The sequence below is a fragment of the Dysidea avara genome, chromosome 11, assembly GCF_963678975.1.
Source record: "Dysidea avara chromosome 11, odDysAvar1.4, whole genome shotgun sequence".
NCBI classification, from domain to species: domain Eukaryota; kingdom Metazoa; phylum Porifera; class Demospongiae; order Dictyoceratida; family Dysideidae; genus Dysidea; species Dysidea avara.
In genome coordinates this window covers 19853988-19867892 of record NC_089282.1, presented here as the reverse complement: position 1 = coordinate 19867892, position 13905 = coordinate 19853988, and the positions used below count along the sequence as shown (strand labels likewise).

The following is a 13905-nucleotide window of genomic DNA, read 5'->3' as shown; positions in this document are numbered from 1 at the left end:
GCATGTGGGACCTTATCAAAGGCCTTGGTAGGAGGACAATCCTTGGTTGAGTAGAGAAACTATTTCATTATTAATTAATGATGGAGATAATTGGGGCTTGCAATAGCAGTTCTTTCTGGATCTACTGTGCATTAACATTAATTCTTTACTGGACTGCAGAATAAATTATATATTCAAAAATCTTGTAAGGAATACTTGTTGATGACACAGCTTATTATTGGCAGGACACTTGTGAGAACCTTTCATAAAGATCAGGAATACATGAGTTATTTTCCAGTCTTTAGGAAGTTTACGTTGATGTAGAGAAGCCTTATTTGTAACTGCAGTTTCTTGTAATAGTTGCATGGAAATATTGTCAGGACTGTGAACTTTATACTTTGAAAATCTGCCAGAAGTCTGATGACACCTAATCTGTAGGTATAGCACCATAAAAAAAATGTGGACATTGTGGTGTGTACATTGCTTAAGCTGCTGAGATTTAAGCAATTTTACTTCCATCACACTCTAGCTTGATATAATATAGTAAGACACAACTCTAAAGGAGGTGTTAGAATGACCCAATGATGAATGACTGGTGCAGGTTTTTAAGGCATTGCTAATTCTGAACCCCTTCTGCTCAGAACTGAAGTGGCTTGTACTTGAAAGATGCTAATAAAGCTTTCAGAGCCTTACAAATGTAAGGTGTTGTTGGTTGATGGTCGCCACATCGCCCACATGAACCTTTTAGTGATGCCCTTAGGTGTCTCCAAGATGCTTAGCCAGTGTAAAATACTCCAGTCTCTCCATAAAGTAAAGAACCCTGCATACTATTAATTTTTCTAACCCATGAAATCAACTTTAAGCACTTAATGTTAACTTCCCTCACTACCTGTGATGTCATGTTTAAAGTGGGATTCATGAAGATGTGTTGGTCAGAGCATTGCCCACTCTCCCATTATCAGTAGCTAAATCATAGTTAGATAGTGAAAGACATATATATGAGATTCTAACAATGTAAACATAAGATAATAGTAACAGGACATTGAAAGTTAGCATATTGTGTTGTTAAAGAAAGTAGTGGTTGAAGCTTATGTCCTGTATTCTGGGCTGTGTGGCTCCTCAAGAACTTGCCTATAGTACAACTACTGTAATCTTTTGGTCTGTTACAGAATTAAATCACCATCCATATGCTAATAAAAATGCAATCGTCTCACAGCTAACATAAAGTACAAAAAATACAGTAGTACGTATGATGAGTGCCCCCATTAAATGTATTGTTATCACATTATTTAACCAGGAAATTTAATTCAGTAACTTTACTAATAGCACTATATACGTTGGTGTAGAGATTCCAGTGCTCAATTATCTTCAGCCTTCAGTATAATAACAGAGTAAGTTTTCTGTGACATCGTTATTGTAGATATGTCAAGTGAATTAGAAGCTCAAGAATTAACTCTTAATCACTTTAATGGCTCCATAAAAGATAGAGACACTTTAATGGCAGCATTATAGAGACACTGCAGATACATTAATGCTACTTCATGAAATGGATCTAACAGCTGCATAGATTGAATTTGAATTTCTTGTTTGTAGTACACCATATTATGAATTTAGATGATTGGGGATTTGTCCAGTAACATCTGTTGGTCTGTTTCTATTATATTCAATAATCCGTGTGATTGTGTACGGTGGCACATGCACTTTCTTACGGTTCATATGGCTGGCTGGGTACTCATAAAAAGTAATTGTTGTGATAGTGTCACAGCCATGGAGCTCGAGGATGACAAAACTGTACATCTAAAATAACACACAAGCTCTGCCTGGTAGCTGTATGGACTGTATAGCTAACTTCCTAATAAATCAATTGTAGAGAAACCTTGATGAGCAGCATAGATGTGTAAAGATTTCTTTCTGAAGTTCTAATGTCAGCATGCATTTTGCTCAGATAGATATACTTTGCTGTGCTAGCTTATACTGTCATAATTTTTAGCACTTAGAGCAAGTGCACTACATTTAGGTCAAGTCTATGTTTGCTGTTTCTTGAAGAAGTCTTGATAACACTTATTACCATGCTGATACATATGGAAAGAGGATGCCAAGGATGTAAAGATGATGATTGTACATGACATGTTCTAGATGCAAGTAATTGAGATGGGTCTATAGTAGAGAACAATTACCTTTTTTACTACTGGGACAACGTTTGCAGATTTCTAGTCATGTGGAAAAACTCCAGTGTCAAGGGATTGGATGTATAGTGTCTATTTCTTCTGCACATGATTTTAAAGATTACTGGAGGTAGCTATTCAGGTGATTGTAAATGGTTAGTACTATGAAGTGTGTTTTGTAGGCATAGATACATTAGATGACATCATCATCACAGGATCATTACATGGTTTACAGGAAGTCAAACATTAATCTCCTAATGAACCATGATCCAGCCTTTATGTATACACAGGTACTAGTGCAAAAAAATAAGTTTAAACATTAAAATATGGGAAATAGTAGAGATTGCTGAAAAGCAAAAGAAACAAGCGTCAAACAATTCAGCATGTTAAACTGTGCTGGACTCAAGCTATCACTTGAAATTGTCATGTATATCTCCCATTCGGACTCAGGGTATATACCCTCTGGCTAGATGCCTAATGGTGATATGTAGCAAAGCTTGAAGAGCATGGTGTACTGAGATTACTGCTATGCATAGTACATGCAATCCCATGTTGTTAGTTGCTTGCTAAGATTTTTCCATGTTTATAATGTGGTATACATTTATACAGAAGCATTTGCAGTACTTCTCAGGGGCGGATCCAGACTTTTTAAAAGGGGGTTCCACTCTGGAGTTGCAACTTCAGCCTAGCTGTAAGTCGAAGACCAAAAAAAAAAAGAAAAAAGATCATCACCTGCTGACAATAGCTGCCCCTCACCATAGTTACCCTCACTAACTATATTTCCTTATCTATATTATAACTACACACGTAGCCTGCTACACTGCTCCTCTTAAGAATACTGTGACTGCTCTATTAGAGTATCTAGATTAGGAGAGGCTCTTTTAAAAGGGGGGTTCGGATTTGCCCTTGTGTATAGTGAACCTACAAGAGCCAAATATGGAGGTTATCATTGCAATGTACTTTTTTTGGGTCAAGAAGGAAAGTCTATACAGTTTTTATCCTCAGAAAGTGTCTAGGTTTTCTTGTAGGCCTGTGGAAAAAATTAATACTGAGGATTTATCGATTGAATTGTCATCCCTGTGGAAACTTAAATGTGAGGATTTTCGAGCATAATAAATATGCTGGAAGCCTGCTTACAAAGATGGGCATTAGAATCACTTCAGTGAACAGCTGTTTTAGGTTCTAGTTATATTTTGTGATTGGTTTTGCAAAAAGGGTCTTCCACACACACACGCACACACACTCGATAATGAACTTGGAAGACCATCACTTAGTTTTCAATAGTGATGTAAACTTGATCGTCTATTAAGTGTGCTCACTGTTGACCAAATTTCAAATCAACAACTTTTTCTTAGCTAAAATTATAAATTGTCAAAGTTGGTAATTTGGATGTCCGTGTGGAAGACCCTTTTTTGCAAATCCAGTCACACTATACTGTATGTACTTATAATTCACAGCTTACAAATCTTTTTGATCTGAGTTACTCTTGTACCAGTACTTAATTATGTATAGTACTAGTACATGTGTCACTGTGTTTTCCCAACAATTCACAATAATGTTACTGCATTACCACTGTAGAAAATTAGATCATAGTAAGACTGTGATCGTATGGTGATTTTTCATGCCTGTTCTATAAGGATCACCAACACTAGTGGGTACATGGCTAGCAGTTCATATGGCTGGCTTAATAAAGTGCTGTTGCTAGTTTAATTTTTTGGTCTGTTAGCTACACAATTAAATCATTGTCCATATACAACCACTACGTAGGTGTAGACTTATCACTGCTTGACCATAATAATTTGATCTTCACTCTTTTTAATTTGGTGCTATAATAACAGAGTAAATTCCTGTGACATCACTATTGCAGACATGTTAAGTAAATTAGAAGCTGTATTATAACTTTAATGGCTCTATTAAAAACATTATAGAGAGATAAAATTAATGTTATGTCATATGATGAATATAAATTGAATTTACATTTCTTGACCATCTTATGAATTCACATGTAGTAGATGATTGAGGATTTATTGGCTATAGTGTCCAAAATAGCACCACTGGCCTGCTACACTGCTACCATCTAGCATGCCTGAATTGTTCATTATCTGAGCATCTCTATAAAACATTAAAGTTCTGATGACTGGGAGTTCACTGTACCTCATACAGATTTTTACGAATACTAAGTAACCACAAATGATAACTCCAAGCCTCTAGAGGTATTCATTAATTTACTAGTTAAACCCCCCCCTCAAAGTTTTTCTTTTCTTTCTTTTTTCCAGCTTCTATTAGTTCATTTAGCTGTTGCCTTGCTTCTAAGGCTCATAGATATTACTATCCAAGAAGAGTAGAAAATAAATCAATCAGTGGACAAACTTTTCTAACCTCCTCAAGGCACATAACACAATATCTATCTCCCTTACATATAGCTATACTCCATTCGACATTATCACACATGAAACAACACACACACACACACACACACACACACACACATACACACACGCACGCACGCACGCACGCACGCACGCACACACACACACACAACCACCCCGTCCATCTTCACATTCTGGGAACTGTCTCATTCTGCTTTCTAACAAATCATTTCTCCACACCTACAAAGCTACATATATAGGTGATTTCCTATCATGTTGGTACTGTTACCTGAGGAGATCCACAATAGGGTGAAACACGGTTAGTAACTACAAGTACCACTTTACTGACAGTAATGTACGCATTGACATTGCCAGCTCATACAATCACATTGTATTTACTTATTGATACATGCACACACACACACTCGCAAACACAACTAATTGAATAGCTGGCTATCCATTCTCAAGCAACCAACCTACGTATGAAGATTTTGATGACCTAGTTCTAGAGATGAACTTCAATGGACACCACCACCTTTAACTCCACCAACTCACTCACCACAACTCCCATGCATATTGCAAAAAAACTACACCTCAACCCCCCCCCCCCCCCCCCCCCGAAGAACAACCCTCCCTCCAAGTTATACAAATTAATGAGTTGCTGTTACATCACTATTACAGACATGTTAAGTAAATTTGAAGCTGTATTATAACTTTAATGGCTCTATTAAAAACATTATAGAGGAATAAATTCTACGTCATATAATGGATATACGTAAATTGAACTTAAATTTCTTGCTACATACTGGTTGTGGTACGCCATCTTATGAATTCACATTAGTAGATGATTGAGGACACGAATTGGCAATAGTGCTAGCTTGTTACATTCACACCTTTGCTGTCTTATGTGATATACCAAGTCACTAACAGGAAACTAGTTACGTAAATCTTACGTGTCAAATTAATTTGATAGGCCCCATATACAATCATTATAAGCTCTTTGCCTTGTTGTGCTACTTTTAAAAGCTTAGCAACTGTATTATGGTTCATGTACTTTAAAAGTAGTAACAGCAATGCATGGTACATACATAGCTAGCCAAACTAAAACATCATTAATAAGCCTTTCAGCCAGATAAAGACATTATGTTAGTACTGCTGATCATAGAACAGGCATGAAAAAAATTCTCATGTGATTACAATCTTACAATAATCCAATTGTATAGAGTGGAATATGGACTATATACTTTCTTACAGTTCATATGGCTGCCTAGTTGGTTCTTGATATCCTTAAAACAATGTACCACTAGTGGGATTGAAATAATGCTGACATGCAATTGAGGTGGGCTTCATCTGTGTACAACAGCTTAGTTGACTGTAGATCTAGATTATACTAATGAATACTTATTATGGTCAATCTATACTATCTCCAATGCATACGTAGCTAGCACATTTAAAGTATGTCTAAACAACTGAACAAAATGTTGCAACAAATTGAAACATGACTATACCGACATCTAGACTGGTCGCCAATAATATGTTTCAGAGAAAAGATACCGATAAATACATGTTTAGCTGCGTATATACATAGTGGATGTTAGATGTTAATATCTAGTGGGCTTTGGTAAGGTTGGTGTAGAGAATAAGGTCTGTAGTAAAGGTTGTTTATTGGGAAAACATTATAAACACCTAATAATTATTATAAAGTAAAAATTTCAAAGTGTTTGGATTTGTTCCAGGTTTGGAGTCACGCTGATGTATTATTTGTTTTCAGATGACAGATCAAGAGAGATGAACAGTATCATGGTAACTTCTTCACAGATATTATTCTCAGTCAACTCCATTGGATTTTCAAGGACTTTAACTATAGTAAAACAGAGAATAGAGTGCACTTTCAACTAGACCATTCATTGCTTTGTTCTATGACTAGCTGCTTCACATATTTGCCACCTTTATGGGAGCTGTGATGAAACAGTGGAACAAATAGTAAGTTTATATAGATGTCTCTCAATCCACCTAATGAATTCATGTACTGGTTTGTTGCTGAGTGCAAAGTTTGATCTAGTTGTAGTGAGTAAGATCCATTGTCCAGCATCACCGTATATGGTAAAGTGAATAATATCAACCTGACACAACTTGATGTATACATGGTGATCAGTGAAGGAAGATAATAAAGTGTAGCTCATAGCATTATTTCAGCAGACTGCCATTACTGTATCCAAGGAGAATTAAAAGATAGAGATAAATATACAGATATTAGAACTAAACTATAGAGAGGCTTTATAGAAGTAGGAAACCTTTTTAACACCAATTGTAATTCTACTGTATATATATTTCCAATAAATTTTCATTTAATGTTGACTGGACAGAGAACTGAATGCTTCCAGTTACTGAAGCTATGATAAGCTCTATGTGGAACAATCCATTATCAATCCATCATCAATACAGCTTGGCAATGCTTGAGAATACAGTTTACTATATCCTCTGTCAGTATTGATCTCAGATACTTTGATCTGGAAGTGCTATTCTGCTATAATACATTATGGCTAGTTGACAAATAAACTGTATAGTTGATCAACACACACTTATTAATGAACACACAACTGTACACAATAGTTGATCAATGCACAGTTGTTGATCAACACACAATATACAGTAGTTGATCAACACACAGCTGCACACAGTAGTTGATCAATGTACAGTTATTGATCAACACACAGTTGTTGATCAATCAACACACAGTAGTTGTGATACTCTCACTGTCGTGAAAATACAATATTTAGCAGAGAAAAGTATACTTACACTATTAATGAACTGGCACTTTCATTATAAGTTGTAGTTAATACCAAGCTGCATATGGTATATACTTTACCAGTTTATCGGTACACTAAATTTGTACATTTTACAATTGTTACAAATACAGAACAGCATTACATATAAATCCAAAATTAGCATACCAATAAACCAGCAAAGCACATTCAAACTAAGTACCAGGGAGTAGTAACATTAATTGTCCATGAGCACGCTGTACAGTGTCTGTCATCAATGTCATTTTAACAGGCCAATCCCAATGTACTAATAACTATGACACTGTAAGCTAGCACAGTATAAAGTATCTGAATAAAATATAGAGCATGTGAAACGAATCTCTACACATTTAGCTATGCTGCTCATCAGGGTTTCACTATATCTGATTAATTATAGCCCATGCAGTTACCACTGACTTAAGCTCAGTTTTGAATCTCATTTTAGCTGTACTGATTTGTCATCCTCCATAGCTATAGACTATAGCAACAGTTGTTTTATGTAGTTATTTCTCACAGTGCTGACATTTCCCAATAGTGAGTATATAGTGTGCATGGGTAATATATACTACTAGGTACTACTTACTCCCACCAGTAATATGATATCTCAGGACAATGTACCACAAATGAATGTATGCATGCAGTCAGTTGACATATGCTAAAATATATGTGCATGCTTACAATGAGCATTTGAAGTACAGGAAGCGATGCATACCAAATTGATGGGATGAGCTCAAGGAGTGAGGAACCATCCTGCTGCTTGCTTAGGAACTCAAGTGAAGTTGTGTGACAGACCACTTGTTGATGAAGCCCACTCTATATAGACTTTAACTAACTTCCTACTAAAGAACAGGTGTTCTCTACTTAGCTAGCAATTAATATGTGGAATCATAAATTGTGTAATGGTGTAGAGATGTGACTTCTAGTGTCACAAAAGTAGTGAGAACTACATAGTACACACAGCAGTGCTAAAAGGTATATACATGAAATTGCAACTTCTATACCATCTTGCAGTGATCAATGATCAATATAGGTGATGAAACACTGTTTTTTGTGCACTTAAAAAGTGCAGTTTAATGCATCATAGTGACTAACAGGTGGGCACTAAAAGATACATACTTACCAAATAAATTCACTATTAGATTGTGGCAGGCAGCTATAGATACCTGTTTTCAGCTTTCAAATCACAGGACACACACATATACAGTGAAACCCGGCCTGTGTATTAAGGACACCTTGGGACCAGCCAAAGTGTCCTGATTATCAAGGTATCCTGATTTTCCAGGTCAGTTTACATGCTAAAGGATAATTTGGGACCATTACCAAGTGTCCTGATTATGCAGGTGTCCTTATTTTCAAGTGTCCTGATTAACAGGTTCCACTGTATTACATAACTCTGTAGCTACAAGGTAGTATATATTGTTAGTATATATTGTTAGTATATAGTTATGTTGTTAGCTAGTTACTCCATGTTTTGAATAGGTAATTTGATTAGTATCTCATTACTATTAATTTCTTTAGATTGGGAGATTATTAAGCAATTTGTATCACTCTGGTATAGCTACCTGTATACTCAATGGATTCCTATTCCAGAGATACCAATCAAATTAGCAATTCAAAACATAGAGGAACTAGCTAGCAATGTAGCCATTATGTAGCTAGGTGATGGTTACAAGTTTATGTAACTAATCATGTGTGTTTTGTACTTATGAAAACAGAGAACCGGTAGTTATAGCTAGCCACCATTCCAATTAGTGCATTTTAGTAACTGGTAGACCATATGGCTTTGCATAACTGAATACAGAACTGAACTGGTAAGCCATAATCTGAACTGGTAGCTAGGTCATACCAGAAATAAGATTAAATATCATATTTATAAGCTTATATAGTTATCTGTATAAGTAAACTGTCACTGCATGTGTATGCTTGGCTGACTTGGGATTATATGATGCAACTTTGGCCTACATTATAGCAATCAATATGCCATAGCTATTTAAAATCAAACTATACAGCAATTTCATAGAGTTGCTAACTGGGTTATATTTTGGTGGGGTTAATCTTGATTTGATGGCTCATGGATAATATCATTGGCGATGCCTCGTATAATCCTGTGACCCCATGCTGTCAACATCCTAACAATGGGCGTGGTGATACACCACTTGTTTGTAAAGTGGCTGTTGGCAAGGGATAAAGGCAAGACAGATACCAATAACAAGAAATAATGAGGAATACATCATGGACAGTGAAGTGCTTATTTTTCAATCAAATCACAAATCGGAACTGAGATTTCTGCTATTGCAAGGCCACCCTTCTGTTGGCTCTTAGGCAAATAAGTGAGTAAGAATTGTTTGGTTGGGTGAATGGGTAGCCATTCCTCCCATGGAGGACTATAGGGTGGGGGGTGAAGATGATCTCTGGACATACAAAATACATAACTATGCACAGTAAGTGTAAGTATCAGGTGTCAAGGTATATTTGGATTGGTGTCTGGAACCCACACACAGTAGATAATTTCATAAAATAGTAGTGCATCCTTTGAAGTTCTGCCACCTAGTTGCCTATAAATACAGCAAATCTTTGCATATCTTCATTGATCAGATACGGCTTAGCTGTGAATAAAAGTGAGAAGATGTTGAGTGTAGCTCTTGTGGTCCTTGCCCTCATGGGTTGTGCTCATTCACACAATGATCCTGATCCAATGTTCACTGATTATGATGCATTGTCTGAGGAGTTCATTGACCATATCAACAGCCTTGATACTAGTTGGAAAGCTGGACAAAACTTTCCTGGAAAGAAGGAAGAAGATGTGCGACACCTGTGTGGTACTCTTGACCCAGAACCTGGTGATTCCCTTGAGGCAGATTTTGATGATGATCCACCCAAAATAGATTATGATACACTGCCAGCTAGTTTTGATGCTCGAACTAAATGGCCTAAGTGTAATAGCTCTATTAGTTTGATAGGTGATCAGGATAACTGTGGAAATTGTTGGGTAAGTTAATGGACACAAATGTGTAACTCATGCAAATGCAATAAATTTTCATTGACAGGCATTTGGCAGCTCTTATGCCATCAGTGATCGCTATTGCATTAATAAGATGGGGTTACTTCAGTTATCTGTTCAATATATTACCAGTTGTTGTTCACGGGCCTATCGCTATAATGGGTAAGCATTATTTATCACAAGAATTTCTTTATTGCATCTAACTTCCCTCAGTTGTTCTGGTGCTAGAATTGCAACAGCATAGTAAGTTAAAATTCCTATTTATGTATCGAAAATTGAATGATGCATATGCTACAGCTCTTGCTGGCAGAAATATGGCGTACCTACTGGAGGCCAATTTGGAAGTAATTATGGCTGTCAACCTTATACCATAAAGGATTGCCCCTTGAAATCAGAGAGCAATGGGGTGACTTTTCCTTGGTGTACTGGCAAGTCATCTAAGCCAAGTACATCCTACACTCCACCATGTTCCGAATGTTGTGATGTAGGTATGTAAATCTTTGTCCATAGCTAAAATTAATAGTAATCTCTGATAGTTTTGCTTAGTATACTAATAGTTAAAGCATACATCAAATATGAAAATAGGGTTGGTTACATTACAAGCATGGGATCATATAAGTTTAGCAGAAAGAACTCGACTACATCATGGCTAAGACAAAAGAACAAAATGTGTAATTCAAAAATTGAATGCATTATTAAGCAACAAAGCATGTTTTGTAATCCTAAAATCATTACATACCGATAAACCATGCCTTGGGCAGGGACTTTACTACTACTGTATCATATCTTTTACAGGTTATTCCAAAAAGCTTAATGATGACAGACACTTTGCAGCAAAAGTCTATCAATTAAGGAGAAATAATGCTCCTTCTATCCAGGCTGAAATTTATGCTCGTGGACCAGTGACCCTTACTTTCAGTGTATACCAGGATTACTTGAGCTATAAGAGTGGTAAGGTGTTAGCTAAATACCTAAACAAGTGAAGTGTTAATGTATAATTTCATCAGGTGTATACAAGTACAAAACTGGAAAATATGTTGGAAGGCATGCTGTTAAAATCATTGGGTGGGGAGTGGAAAACAATATGCCTTATTGGTAGGTTTTAGAATGCAATTATCCTTTTTGTATTTTATAATACTGTTTTTACAGGCTTGGAACCAATTGCTGGGGACAACACTGGGGTAACAATGGTAAGTATATATTATAATGCATTCTTAATTATATGTGTAACTTTTTATGTAGGCTTTTTCAAGTTCCTCAGGGGCTCTAATCATTGTGGAATAGAGTCTTATGGATATGCAGGTATTCCCAAGTCCTAAATAACTGCTAAAACCTGGAGTGGACCTGATTAACACTTTATTGTAGTTTCAGCAAACAGTTTATATTATTTCATTACATTGCATTAGGTCTTTATTTAGTTGTAGTGCTTTATTCATCAATTTTGAATATTGTTCCCTAAAACACACGCAGTGTTCAAACAGTATTATATGTTCATTGACACTATATGTACATGTATATTGTAATCTGATACTCATCAGTGTCACAATTGTGACCCAGTTTGACTAAACCAGTCTTATAGCTTTTGCAATATCCCATATCCAACAGTCGTGACTAAGCTTAGCTATAAGTCAGTCGTATATTAGCTTTCCGATTGGCATGATTTGACAATCAATAGCAATTTGCACTAGAAAAATGCTAATTTGGATCAGGAAATATGCAGTACAGGGCAGAATTTCCTACAGAATTTCCTGAAAAACAGGAAAGCCTATAGGAAATTCTTTTCTGTACTGCATATTTCCTGATCCAGGAAATTTTAGTATTCTTCCAGTGTCAGTCCACTTAAAAGCTGTTTTATAGCAAAAATAATGTGGTGAAGTTTCTAGTAGATCTACTAAAGGCATGCATGGGAAGTTAAGAGCTATCAAACTTGTGCACTTATATAATATGTAGGTAGAGGTGTGGCTGTGGTACCAAATTAATATGCGTTTACTGTAGCAGCTGCTGTATAGCGCATATAAATGTGCAAAGTACATGCAGGATATGGCAAGAACATTGAGTTTATAGCTACATGCTTCATACTATGTGGAATCATAAGTTATTATATGTAACATAAAAGTATAGTGAGAACTTATACATGCAGCTGTGCATTGCTAATACATGTATGTACAGTATATGAGCAAATTATTGATAGTTGCTAAAACAGCAGTATATGAAAATTACAGCTTATATACCATTATTTTAGTGTAGGTGTAGGTGATGGATCACTAGTATGTACACTCAAATATTAGATACAGTATATAATTGTAATGGATTGCAAAATTATGGTGACCAACATATGCATGTGTATTAATAACCATAATACAGCAACCAAATTAATGCACCAGTTAGATAAATAATGAATGTGGTTGGCTATAGCTACCTGTTCTCAGTTTTCATATGTACAGGACTCATAATTATGATTAGGTTACGTGACTTTGTAGCCATCATCTAGCTATGTGGCTGTTGTTGGCTATGTTTTGCATAAGTAATTTGATTAGTATATCTCATTACCATTTAGTGGTATTCACAGTGGAAGTTATTGTATTACACAGGTATAACTACCTGTATGTGCAATGGATTCATATACACAGCTGGTAGACCATAATCTGAACTAGTATGGTTGCTAGGCCATGTTAGAGATAAGATTATATATCATAATTACAAGCTAATAGCTATCTGTATTATAAGTAATTTGCGTATGCTTGACTGACTTGGGGTATAGAGGTAGCTTATAGAGCCTAGCCTGGTGATACACTACTTGTCATAATTGATTAAGTACATGACTGTTATCATCACGGGCATGGTGTACCCATTTCAATGGGAATTCCTTATTGTTGGCCTAGCAAGCCATGCAATAGCATGGAATATACACGACTGAGTGGAAGTGCTTGCTTTCAACTAAATTGAAGGCTCAAATTACTGCTATTGTCCAATCCTTGTGGGGGTCTTACTTAAAAGACTTGTAAATAAGTTACTGGGTGAATGGGTATTTTCCCATGGAAGACTATAGGGTGGGAAAGATGTACACTATCTCTGGACATACAGTAACAGTAATTTAACTAACCATGGTAAGTAAGTGTCACATGTCAAGATTTTATAGTTACGTATCTTATAATTGGAGTTATTGGCAACTGAAAAGCCACACATGTAGTATATTTGATTTCATATAGCTGTAGTGCACCCTTTGAAGTTTTACCACCTTGTTGCAAAGCAGTGGCATTATTAGCACATCTGCATTTACAGTTCAACAGTGAAAAAATCAAGTATGCTGAGTGCATTTCTTGCGATCCTTAATTGCTTTTACAGCAGGTGCTTAGTCTTAGTTGCACAATGAACATGGTCCGATGTTTACTGATTATGACCAACCATATCAACAGACAATTAAAACTTTCCTGGGAAGAAGGAAAAAGAAGATGTGTGGCACCCATGTGGTACTCTTTGCCCTGACCATGATGATCTCTTTGAACCAGATGTTGATGATTACACCCCTGCCCAAAATTGATTACGATGCACTACAAGACACTTTTGATTCCCATGGCCTAAGTACA

At 36.2% G+C, this 13905-nt stretch overlaps 1 protein-coding gene across 1 annotated transcript; it reads left to right on the top strand.

Moving 5' to 3' along the window:
* Positions 1–9914: 9914 nt before the first annotated feature.
* Positions 9915–11915, top strand: LOC136238132 (cathepsin B-like). The gene is made up of 8 exons (XM_066028473.1): positions 9915–10306; positions 10365–10480; positions 10532–10561; positions 10616–10806; positions 11114–11269; positions 11326–11413; positions 11468–11508; positions 11561–11915. Exons 1-8 carry the CDS (start codon positions 9944–9946, stop codon positions 11635–11637), a joined length of 1062 nt encoding a protein of 353 aa, XP_065884545.1. The 5' UTR covers positions 9915–9943; the 3' UTR covers positions 11638–11915.
* The last annotated feature ends 1990 nt before the right edge of the window (positions 11916–13905 follow it).

Bases quoted from the DNA above. Each gene is read 5' to 3' on its own strand.
- LOC136238132 (XM_066028473.1), top strand. From the start codon at position 9,944: ATGTTGAGTGTAGCTCTTGTGGTCCTTGCCCTCATGGGTTGTGCTCAT. The intron at 10,562-10,615 runs GTAAGTTAAAAT...CATATGCTACAG, and splicing joins GCTAGAATTGCAACAGCATA to CTCTTGCTGGCAGAAATATG. The intron at 11,270-11,325 runs GTAAGGTGTTAG...TAATTTCATCAG, and splicing joins TTACTTGAGCTATAAGAGTG to GTGTATACAAGTACAAAACT.